Below are 12,443 nucleotides of genomic sequence, written 5' to 3'. Positions count from 1 at the left end.
TGGGTTTAGCAGATACCAACGCTCTCCGTAGAATGACAAAAAATGGCAGAGTGCCTGCTGGCCTACATCTCAAAAATTACAATTATTTATAGCGTAGTGGGTTCCTCGCAAGTGCACTTGGATTGGTTGCCAAGGAAGCCCATAAGCGCATGATACACTTCCTCTGGGTCTCAGTAAAATTACAATGATTTATAGCGTAGTGGGGTCCTCGAAGGGCACTTGTATTGGTTGCCAAGGAAGCCCATAAGCGTATGATCCATTTCCTCGGGGTCTTAGTAAAGTTCTTCGCTCCCCCCCCCCCCCGTCTCTTTCCCACGTCAACGTATGTTATACAGCATGACGGGAGAGGGAAATAGCGACCGGGCGTCACCCAATGCAAATTACATAACTGGTGGGCCGTTTAAAGATTCCAACCCATTACAAAGGGCTGAGCCATAATTCTTCATCGTCATGAGTCGTCGCGTCAACAAAGTGCTCATAATGCCTTACAGACGTGTACCTGATGCCTCGCTTCTCCGCAGAATGACGAATAATGGCTTAGTAGGTGCTTCCACACTTCACAAAAATTGTGATTTATGGCGTAGTGGGTACCTTTCTAGTGTACTTGTATTGTAGCCCCAAGAGAGCTTAACGGGCTCTAGAAACGCCGCTCTTCCAGCTTTCGCTGTGACTGTGCTGCGGTTTTAGCGCAGGCCTGGCGTTTTTTTTCTTCGCAGCGTCGTAAAAACTGCTCAGACACGATTTTGTCCCGCAGGCGCTTCATAGGTCTTTGCTGTCTTGGGCTAACTCTTGCCAGTGGTCAAGTATCCTAGAAGACGACCAGCAAACTGCCGTGGCGGTCTCAGCATTTTCAGGCTTGGCATCCCGAAACTTTACACGGTAATCCTTCTTCCGTGTAGCGGAACCGCTGCAGCAAGGTCTGCTTGAGCTTGGCGTAATCGGTAGCGTCATCCGCGGACATCCGACCTACCGCCGTTAATGCTTCGCCCGTTAAAACACAGACTCAACGATAAGGCCCACTTGTCTTGTGGCCAACCTTGACTAGACGCTACTCTCTCAAACCTCTGTATGTAAGCAATCTAGTTCATCCCTCTCCTCGTTATAGGGAGGGATCATCTTATGGGGGCTGCGAAAACTCTGACCACCACCTGTCTCGCTGCCTACGGTGGTTCTCGGACTCAACCGCTCTGCCTCTAACACACGCCTTCGCTCTTCTAGGAGCGCCCGTTCCGCCTCCATACGCGCTAACTCTCGCGCGTGTTCCTCCTGCGCCGCTACCCTCGCTTCTTCGCGCTCCTTAGCTCGCTGATCCCTCATACTTCTGTTCTGCACTAACCCATGCCTGCAAGGCCTCTCCAGTGAGTCCCATCTCTTCCCTAACTCAACGAGCGTTCTCTTTTCGTCCATTGCCGTCCACCACACAAGCAACGTGAGGCTCTAAATTGTACGGAAGAGCTTGGTCCTGTCTCGCGGACGCCAGAAAATTGTAAGGACCGAGTGGGGTTCGTCACGTTTGCGAGTGCGTGGCTCAACGGGACGGGCGACAAGAGAATACGCACGAATGAGTTTCGATCAACATTTATAGGGACAAGGTATGCTAGGGACGATGACGAAAAAAACAAGCACGGAGATAAACACATAAATTAATCTGAAAGTCTTAACCGCGGAATGTCCGTTCAGGTAGCAAAAAAACGAAGTCTCACGACTCGTAGACGACGTTGCCTTGACGAGGGTCAGTCCACATGCGGCGACGAGTCTTGTTGAAGGCGAGCCCAAGCACGCAGGTGACACGTCACAAGACAAGGCCTCCGGAAGGCCTCCCGTTCGATCACGGCCTTGCGCCGTCCCAGGTGGCAACGGTGTTCTGGAACTCGTGACGCGTACCCGCCGGCACAGCAGGAGCCGCGCCCTGTACCGGTAGCCTCAGGCAGGTAGTAGCTCGGCTCCCAAGGTCTCACCGAGAACAGGCAGGAGGAGCTCCCCGGACAGCGCCCTGGTCCGGCACGTCCTCGCTGGAGCCACCGCCAACGCCCGAACCACCAGGCAAGCACCCGACTCGCCGAGCACGGTCACGACAAACTTCATGGACAGCGCCCTGGTCCGGCGTGTCCTTCGGCTTGCTTCGTTCAGCCCTCTGCGCGTTCCACACGCGCCTTTCTTCTTTTCGTCTTCCTTTCTTCTCTCTTTTTTTTCTCGTACCGCCGCCGCACGTGCCACCTGCCCCTGGCTCGCCTTCATGTCGCCGTCGTCCTCGTTCTCACAAGTCCGCACAAACATCTCAAAATTACACCAAAAATTCACTTGAAGGTTTCCAAACACACAAATGTCTCTTACAAATTTCGTCCATTCAACACTATGCAAATAAGTTCAATGAATCAAAGGCCCGAGTTCTAACCTCGGGACAAAGCCAAGCGGGCTCTACCAATGCAACACGACGAATACTATGCAAATAAGTTCAATGAATCAAAGGCCCGAGTTCTAACCTCGGGACAAAGCCAAGCGGGCTTCTACCAATGCAACACGACGAATACTGCAAATAAGTTCAATGAATCAAAGGCCCGAGGTCCAACCTCGGGACAAAGCCAAGCGGGCTTCTACCAATGCAACACGACGAATACTATGCAAATAAGTTCAATGAATCAAAGGCCCGAGTTCTAACCTCGGGACAAAGCCAAGCGGGCTTCTACCAATGCAACACGACGAATACTATGCAAATAAGTTCAATGAATCAAAGGCCCGAGTTCCAACCTCGGGACAAAGCCAAGCGGGCTTCTACCAATGCAACACGACGAATACTATGCAATAAGTTCAATGAATCAGAGGCCCGAGTTCTAACCTCGTGACAAAGCCAAGCGGGCTTCTACCAATGCAACGCGATGATTACTGTGCAAATAAGTTCAATGAATCAAGGCCCGAGTTCCAACCTCGGGACAAAGCCAAGCGGGCTTCTACCAATGCAACACGACGATTGCTGTGCAAATAGTTCAATGAATCAAAGACCCGAGTACCTCGGACAAAGCCAAGCGGGCTTCTACCAATGCAACACGACGAACACTGTGCAAATAAGTTCAATGAATCAAAGGCCCGAGGTCCAACCTCGGGACAAAGCCAAGCGGGCTTCTACCAATGCAACACGACGATACTATGCAAATAAGTTCAATGAATCAAAGGCCCGAGATCCAACCTCGGGACAAAACCAAGCGGGCTTCTACCAATGCAACGCGACGAATACTGTGCAAATAAGTTCAATGAATCAAAGGCCCGCGTTCCAACCTCGGGACAAAGCCAAGTGGGCTTCTACCAATGCAACACGACGAATATATGCAAATAAGTTCAATGAATCAAAGGCCCGAGTTCCAACCTCGGGACAAAGCCAAGCGGGCTTCTACCAATGCAACACGAATACCGTGCAAATAGTTCAATGAATCAAAGGCCCGAGTTCTTACCTCGGGTCAAAGCCAAGCGGGCTTCTACCAATGCAACACGACGAATACTATGCAAATAAGTTCAATGAATCAAAGGCCCGAGTTCTAACCTCGGGACAAAGCCAAGCGGGCTTCTACCAATGCAACACGACGAATACTATGCAAATAAGTTCAATGAATCAAAGGCCCGAGTTCCAACCTCGGGACAAAGCCAAGCGGGCTTCTACCAATGCAACACGACGAATACTATGCAAATAAGTTCAATGAATCAAAGGCCCGAGTTCTAACCTCGGGACAAAGCCAAGCGGGCTTCTACCAATGCAACACGACGATTACTGTGCAAATATTCAATGAATCAAAGACCCGAGTTTAACCTCGGGACAAAGCCAAGCGGGCTTCTACCAATGCAACACGACGATTACTGTGCAAATAAGTTCAATGAATCAGAGGCCCGAGTTCTAACGTCGTGACAAAGCCAAGCGGGCTTCTACCAATGCAACGCGATAATTACTGTGCAAATAAGTTCAATGAATCAAAGGCCCGAGTTCCAACCTCGGGACAAAGCCAAGCGGGCTTCTACCAATGCAACACGACGAATACTTGCAAATAAGTTCAATGAATCAAAGGCCCGAGTTCTAACCTCGGGACAAAGCCAAGCGGGCTTCTACCAATGCAACACGACGAATACTGTGCAAATAAGTTCAATGAATCAAAGGCCCGAGTCCAACCTCGGGACAAAGCCAAGCGGGCTTCTACCAATGCAACACGACGAATACTATGCAAATAAGTTCAATGAATCAAAGGCCCGAGATCCAACCTCGGGACAAAACCAAGCGGGCTTCTACCAATGCAACGCGACGAATACTGTGCAAATAAGTTCAATGAATCAAAGGCCCGCGTTCCAACCTCGCGACAAAGCCAAGCGGGCTTCTACCAATGCAACACGACGAATATAGCAAATAAGTTCAATGAATCAAAGGCCCGAGTTCCAACCTCGGGACAAAGCCAAGCGGGCTTCTACCAATGCAACACGTCGAATACTGTGCATATAAGTTCAATGAATCAAAGGCCCCAGTTCTAACCTCGGGTCAAAGCCAAGCGGGCTTCTACCAATGCAACACGACGATTGCTGTGCAAATAAGTTCAATGAATCAAAGGCCCGAGTTCTAACCTCGGGACAAAGCCAAGCGGGCTTCTACCAATGCAACACGACGAATACTATGCAAATAAGTTCAATGAATCAAAGGCCCGAGTTCTAACCTCGGGACAAAGCCAAGCGGGCTTCTACCAATGCAACACGACGATACTATGTAAATAAGTTCAATGAATCAAAGGCCCGAGTTCTAACCTCGGGACAAAGCCAAGCGGGCTTCTACCAATGCAACACGACGAATACTGTGCAAATAAGTTCAATGAATCAAAGGCCCGCATTCCAACCTCGGGACAAAGCCAAGCGGGCTTCTACCAATGCAACACGACGATTGCTGTGCAAATAAGTTCAATGAATCAAAGGCCCGAGTTCTAACCTCGGGACAAAGCCAAGAGGGCTTCTACCAATGCAACACGACGATTGCTGTGCAAATAGTTCAATGAATCAAAGGCCCGAGTTCTAACCTCGGGACAAAGCCAGAGGGCTTCTACCAATGCAACACGACGATTGCTGTGCAAATAAGTTCAATGAATCAAAGGCCCGAGTTCAAACCTCGGGACAAAGCCAAGCGGGCTTCTACAGATACAATCAATGAAGAATTTCGAACAGTCAATGAATGAAATGCCCCGTGATCAGCCATATATAGGGCTAAAGCCAAACAGGTAAAGGGGGTGGAAGAAGTAGACGGAAGAGAGGAGGTTGGCGAAATGCTTGAATTGTTTTTAAAGTGGACGTCCATGAACGATAGCGAACGATCACTTCGGCGCCCTATACACAACCAGTATGGCCGGAAGAAAAAGTAGATTGATTCGCCACTGAACTATCAACCGGTTATGGTCGTTACCAGCGACAATGACAAGTGTGAAAACCACGATGTGCACCGAAACCCGTTGAAACAAGTTCAATCTATTCAAGCCCAACAAGACGATCAGAGAATAGCTGCTGACTTAGGCGATGTGAGCAAATGTAAGTGCGCATGAACAGGCACTGTCTACGCGTTGCTGCAAAAGCGCACAATGTAAATGTCCTTACCCTCACCACCAAACATTCATAGATCAGCTCATGAGTGAAATCAGTGATTATGACAGTTCTTTGGGTTCGTATTTTTGTAACTGCTAGATGCCCTAGCCGTTGGCTGAGCGAAGCGCAGCTCTCAACATAGGGTGGGTTGCTACACTAGACTGTTGACACTAGTGCACACAGGATAGGTGGTCGAGCGACGGCGACTGCAGCACTTGCGGAGAACACCCACACCGCAGCGAAGACAGTGCAGGACACCAACAAAGTCTCACAAACGTACGAAGACTTGACTGGTTCAGAGTCCCCGGTAGAACGGTCAGGCTGGACACAGTCACTCGAGGAAATTCCACGGACGTTGATGTCAGTGAGCGGGCTGGGCCAATCTTCTGTAGCGCGCCACACGCCAGAACACGCTGGGCCTGAAACGACAGGCGAGATGCGTGTTAGTGTAATTTGAGGAATCTGAAAACACAGCCGCACTATCATTCCTGCGCACAGATGAAAAAAAAAAAGGAAAGACTCAACAGGGAATGCCGCTGCAGCCAGCGTTTCCGCAAATGGATTTGTCTTCGTCAAAGCAGCAAATAAACGAGGTCTTCTTGTAGGAACGTTGGCTCCGGCGACATTCCGTGACATTAGAGTTGCCAGTTCCGCTTGTAATAAGCGGATTTGGGTTTTTTTTACCGGGTCGTTCGTAGGATTTTACCGTATCTGGTCGCGTCATTTTTTTTCACACGGAGCTGTTTAAGCTTGGGAAAACTCCGTTGCCCTCCCGAATTAACTGGTTGAACGAGGAGCAGCCACATTCAGAGAAGACTGGGAACTCAGCCTGGCTATGCCAAGACACGCAAAGCGAACAAATGAGCACAGTAGTGTAGCAAGGGGTGGGAAAGGGAAGTGAGGGTGAGTAATGAGAAGGTGAAGAGGAAAGAAATGAGGAGGGGAGAGTGTAAAACATAGCACAGCCATGTAGAGTATAGTATAGGATCGGAAAGAAAGTGAGGCTGAGGAGGAGGGAAAAGAGAAGGGGTAGCCACTAACTCCGCTGTTTCGTCAGTCTTCGCACCATTAGTGTGGAGCTGTCCCATTTTAAAAATTCTTTTGTTTTTCAGGGGTGCTTATTCGCGATTTTCCTCCAAATAAGTTATTTATTGCTTTTGTGACCCCTACCCAAGATTTTTAAATTTTGCATCCGTACGCATACACGCACACATACAAAAACATGCACGAACTTAAACAAAAGGTGGTTTAACGAAATTTTAAAAAGTAATTTGAGTGTTCCAGGTCATTGCTCACGGCTGTACATAAAATTCATACATGCAATATGATAGTGCAGCACAGATTCAATTCCGCTAACAAAACAAATGCATGTAATAAACGATATACGGAATAAAGTTAGGCGGAATGGCTAATAGCAGGACTGTGTCGCGAATTCTGTTTCGCGAATTCAGAATTCTGTTTCCACAGAATTCTGTGGAAACAGTTCACGAAAAAAAAATTAGAACACATTTCTGTGCACGAACGCGTTTAGCATTAGGACCGACCTAGTTGAGAGTAAGAATACACTCCTCCGCATGAATGCCTAATTTTGAAAATAAATGGAATGGAAGAATTTTAGCCTGGCAGCCTCGCAACAGTCCGACCAACGTTCCATATTTGCGAATTAGAGCATACGTCAAGGAGTCTAGGTGTTTACAATAAATATGTACAAACGGAGCTGATAGTCTTCGCACTCGAATTTCATCGACATTCGCTGCTGGGTGCGGACTCCAAGGAGAGGAGGAGGGCGAAGTTGCGAGCCTCGCGTGTCAGAGTTGGAGGACGATACAAATAATGAAGTATTTCTCCTACCGTATGCAAAAGTAGTGGCCATGTCCCGTCTCCCTGGATGTCGCCGTCAGCGAAGCAGTGCAAATGTGGCAATGAGTTCGGCCATACGACGAGTGGTGCCCCGAGGACCTCAGGAACGTAGGCATTAGAATCAGTCTGCTGGAGCCAGCTCCATGTCTTTGTCACGGGTAGCGATGGTCTCTGAGAAGCTGTAACGACAGGCGGCGGCATTGTTAAGCACATGTAAACACAGCTGAAGCAAGAGTTGTGGGAATGCGACACCTACAAACAGGATTACACGAGTAGCAGCAATGTGCAGTCTCCCACGATGACGCCATCAGCGAACCAGTGCGGAGATGGAAGCAAGTTCGGCCATGTGGCGTGTGATGCCCAGGGGACCTCAGGAACGTAGGCATTAGAAGCAGTCTGCAGGACCCAGCTCAATGTCCTTGTCACGGGTAGCAGTGGAAGACAGCCGCAGTGAGGCTGTAACGACAGGCGGCGGAATTGTTAAGCACATGTAAACACAGCTGAAGCAAGATTTGTGGGAATGCGACACCTACCAACAGGATTCCACGAGTAGCAGCAATGTGCAGTCTCCCACGATGACGCCATCAGCGAAGCAGTGCGAAGATGGAAGCAAGTTCGGCCATGTGGCGTGTGATGCCCAGGGGACCTCAGGAACGTAGGCATTAGAAGCAGTCTGCAGGACCCAGCTCAATGTCCTTGTCACGGGTAGCAGTGGAAGACAGACGCAGTGAGGCTGTAACGACAGGCGGCGGAATTGTTAAGCACATGTAAACACAGCTGAAGCAAGATTTGTGGGAATGCGACACCTACCAACAGGATTCCACGAGTAGCAGCAATGTGCAGTCGGCCTCGATGACGCCATCAGCGAAGCAGTGCAAATGTGGCAATAAGTTCGGCCATACGACGAGTGGTGCCCCGAGGACCTCAGGAATGTAGGCATTACATTCAGTCTGCTGGAGCCAGCTCCATGTCTGTCACGGGTAGCAGTGGAAGACAGACGCGATGAGGCTGTAACAATAGGCGGCGGAATTGTTAAGCACATGTAAACACAGCTGAAGCAAGAGTTGTGGGAGTGTGACACCTACCAACAGGATTCCACGAGTAGCAGCAATGTGCAGTCGCCCTCGATGACGCCATCAGCGAAGCAGTGCAAATGTGGCAATAGTTCGGCCATACTACGAGTGGTACCCCGAGGACCTCAGGAACGTAGGCATTAGAATCAGTCTGCTGGAGCCAGCTCCACGTCTGTCACGGGTAGCAATGGAAGACAGGCGCGGTGAGGCTGTAACGACAGGAGGCGGAATTGTTAAGCACATGTAACACAGCTGAATCAAGAGTTGTGGGAATGCGACACCTACCACAGGATTCCACAAGTAGCAGCAATGTGCAGTCGCCCTCGATGACACCATCAGCGAAGCAGTGCGAAGGTGGCAGTAAGTTCGGTCATGTGGCGTATGATGGCCAGGAGACCTCAGGAACGTATACATTGGAACCAATCTGCAGGAGCCAGCTCCATGTCCTTGTCACGGGTAGCAATGGAAGACAGGCGCGGTTAGGCTGTAACGACAGGAGGCGGAATTGTTAAGCACATGTAAACACAGCTGAAGCAAGAGTTGGGAATGTGACACCTACCAACAGGATTCCACGAGTAGCAGCAATGCGCAGTCTCCCTCGATGACGCCATCAGCGAAGCAGTGCGAAGATGGAAGCAAGTTCGGCCATGTGGCGTGTGATGCCCAGGGGACCTCAGGAACATAGGCATTAGAAGCAGTCTGCAGGACCCAGCTCAATGTCCTTGTCACGGGTAGCAGTGGAAGACAGACGCGGAAAAGCTGCAAAGACACACGACGGAATCGTTAAGCACATGTAAACACAGCTGCAGTAAGTTTTGCGCACGTGATATTTACCATATGGCGCTTATTGAAGACCCTCCTGCTGACAGGACTATCGGCGGTTGAATGCGGAAGTGCTGCCGACACTGCCACAGGAAGGGTGCTGCTCAAGCCATCTCCACCGTGGACTCGGGCTGGACAGCCTTCGATGCACAGCTCGTTCAGGAACTGGACATCCGCCGGCCCTGGTGTATATGAATAGATGCAAAAGGCACTTGTTAAAAATGGAAATGAAAAATACGCGCTTACACACCATGTTGAGAATAATGTGCGGCGCTCCATGGACTCCTCCTGGAAGGTCGGCGGGACTAGAAGAAAAGCCTGAAAGTAAACCTCAAAACTGCATGGTTAGCATACACCGCGAATATGTGGGATCATGAAAAACACAGCGACCAGGAAAAACAGCAATAAGTGGAATGAAACCGCGCTGTAACATGAGCAGCATGTTGTACGGTACGGTTAATCAAAAGCTGGCGAGGGAATTCCGAATGCCGTTTGCTTCCGCGAAAACACATTTCGCTCGAGCGCACTATCGCGCGGGCTACTCGACACGAAATAGTGGTCGCTTCACAAAAGACATTCGGAACGGGTTCAATGTCCCCCGACGAAATCGAAAGAGGACACTTGGCATATCCTACCTATCGTGTTCGCTAAGGCTGAAGCTGTATGCGGCGCGCCTCCCTCCCGTACCCCGTCCTCTTCGATTCCGTCAAGGAGAAGACCCGATATGGCTGCAACAGCCGGTCGCCAAAACTGGGGGCTGTTTATACACCAAAACTAACTGCAGCCTCGCCAGTATTAAACACCCCTGTCATTTCATTTGCCATGTTGCGATGATACTCGCCGCAACGATGCATACATGTGCTGGTGCTCGGAGGTCTGCCGTGGTCACACGTCGATGTATGGCAACCCACAGGTACAAGGCATCTGAAACGTTCAACAAACACTCGTTAGAAATAAGAACGTAGGAATAACAGGTATACTCACCGTGACGAGGTTCGCACGCGTGCGCGGGCCGTGTTCCAAGAACTCGACCAAAGCGAGCGGCGCGTTCAACCAAGTGTGCGAGGCGCGAACCACAGTAATGGGCAAACAGACTGCCCGCACACGCACATGAAGTGCAACAAGGTTGACGGCCACTCACATTGGCTGCAGCAGGAAGCGCTGACCTGCAGCCCGAAGAAGTGCAGCAGTACTAACAAAGCTATCGAGCTAACGAGGCACTTCCGCATGTCGTCTGCTTCCTCGAAACCACATTTCGCTTAACAGAAAACCACACTTCACTTCAACACGTATCGCGCGCGAAGTACCTAATCCCGAAATAGTGGTCGAGGTGGCAACGCCATTCGGAACAGGCAAATGTCCCTGACGAAATCGTAAGAGGACGGCTATCAAGCTATCCTGCCTAGTGTCAGCTACCTGCCTAACTGTGAGCTATGCCTGAAGCTATCTGCTTCGCCACACCAGCGACGCCAGGGGCGTAGGTAGAAATTTTTTACGGGGTGGGGAAGGGGGTTGGGGGGACGGGGCGGCACCTCCTTGATCTGAAATGCGGGCCGGACAGGCTTATGTGGTCGAGTGACCTTTTGTGCTCTGTGCCATGGAGAAAAGGGGAGGCGGGGGGGGGGGGCACAGGACCGGTGTGCTAGCCCCTGGCTACGCCACTGAGCGACGCGCTCCGTCCTCTCAAATTCCGTCACGGCGAACACCCGATACGTGGCCGCAGCACGCCCAGAAAAATATTCGGGCTTAATTTTACGACGCAGCTAACCTCACGTAACTTTTTGCGAGCGCAACCGAGACGCCTGGCGCGTACCAATTCGAGAAACTCAACTGACAGTCTATCTAAGCTGCGTACCACCCTCGCGAGCTCGGGGACTCCCTATCTTACTTGTTGACCGATGACCAAGCACTCCGTGAAGAGGGGTGGTTCCACTGGTCCCCGGAGAAATGGCCACCATGAATCAAAGTTCTTTGTCCAGGCGACGCCGACGGTTGGTGCACGCGCACAACGAAAAATGAGTCCACGGCAGGCATGACTTGCGACTTGTAAGTTCACTTCTCCGGCTTTACCCGGAGAGTCATTGAGCGTTAGGCCTACTATGGTAACGTCGTGCATTTGCCGAGTTTTGGAGTATTCGCCGAGCGTCATGTATTCGAGAAGCTCGCTTGAAGGGCGACAATTGTCGTGCGGGAGCAACTTGAGGGTCGAAATAAATGTCCGTGGAAACTTGACAGTCACTCTTGCACATTCGAGCAGTCTCTGGTAACAACAGAAACACATGGTCTGCGGCGGTGTCAGAAGGCTTGTCAGGCACGAAGTTTTTCGAGACATTCCTCACATTTTCAATGTTCGGAGGTTGAAGGCAGTTCTGAGTCCGTGTAGAAGACGCACGGTAACACGAGCGCGACGTCGTCAAGCGCAGCCTGTCAGTGTGTGAGTACGACAGCAATGCGACGCAGAGCTCAGCAGACAGACAAAGCAACCACCGCGGTCGAAGGAAGAAAGCAAAATGGGGGGTTCAAGACCACGGAAAGACGCTCCCCGACGACGAACAAGATCACATGATGCTTGGCGCAACGGTCGACATGCCTGCGCATTGGTCAATCTTGTCTTTACGTCACTGTCGCAATGCGCCACGACGCCCTTGTTATCACAGCGATCAGCGCGACTGGCAATGTAGAAAACGAAATATCAACAAAAAAGTCGCGTCAGCATGGTCCAGCCGAACAAGAAATGTTCTAGAAGCTCACCAACTGCGTAGTTAGCGCTGTTGCCTTCGTTTTATCGATGTAAAACGCAAAAAATCCACGAAAGCGCTACATTAACGCGTGATTTTAAAAATGCAATCTGGACGTTACCTTTATTTTCGGTACTTGCGTGCAAGAAGTCTGCTTCTGGTATCCGAGAAAAAGAATATATTGTCGAATGTATTGCGAATGTAGGCTTAGGATTCGCGATGGCGCTCTGACCACGAGCGTTGCCACACGTTCCGAGTTAATTAAATTATAATTATAAGCTCTTTACGTGTACCCAATCAGGTTATGAGGCACGCCGAAAGTGGCTGCACCCGGATAAAAATTCGGTGAGCGTAA

The 12,443-nt window shown here is 50.3% G+C and overlaps 1 protein-coding gene across 23 annotated transcripts in view; it reads right to left on the bottom strand.

Annotated features, from left to right (window-relative positions):
* Positions 1-7,445: 7,445 nt before the first annotated feature.
* The window catches only part of LOC119396572 (uncharacterized), a 23,561-nt gene continuing 18,563 nt past the window's right edge, over positions 7,446-12,443 (bottom strand). For 8 of the 23 annotated variants that reach the window (XR_007416606.1, XR_007416615.1, XR_007416611.1 and 5 more), the window contains 3 exons: positions 8,926-9,012; positions 7,989-8,101; positions 7,452-7,634 (listed from right to left, as the gene is read on the bottom strand). Coding sequence is in view for 2 of the 23 variants with exons in the window: in XM_049417145.1 (XP_049273102.1) it covers positions 7,577-7,634; positions 8,266-8,378 (171 nt within the window). In the remaining 21 variants the exon portion in view is untranslated. Of the gene's footprint in view, positions 7,635-7,805; positions 7,912-7,988; positions 8,189-8,265; positions 8,379-8,540; positions 8,603-8,648; positions 8,738-8,925; positions 9,013-9,087; positions 9,201-12,443 lie in introns of those variants that run through there. The other 15 variants (XR_007416612.1, XR_007416613.1, XR_007416625.1 and 12 more) reach the window with 9 other exon arrangements.

The sequence above is a fragment of the Rhipicephalus sanguineus genome, chromosome 6, assembly GCF_013339695.2.
Source record: "Rhipicephalus sanguineus isolate Rsan-2018 chromosome 6, BIME_Rsan_1.4, whole genome shotgun sequence".
Taxonomy (NCBI): Eukaryota; Metazoa; Arthropoda; class Arachnida; order Ixodida; family Ixodidae; genus Rhipicephalus; species Rhipicephalus sanguineus.
The sequence above is the reverse complement of the archived record's forward strand: the minus strand, read 5'-3'. Positions and strand labels throughout refer to the sequence as shown.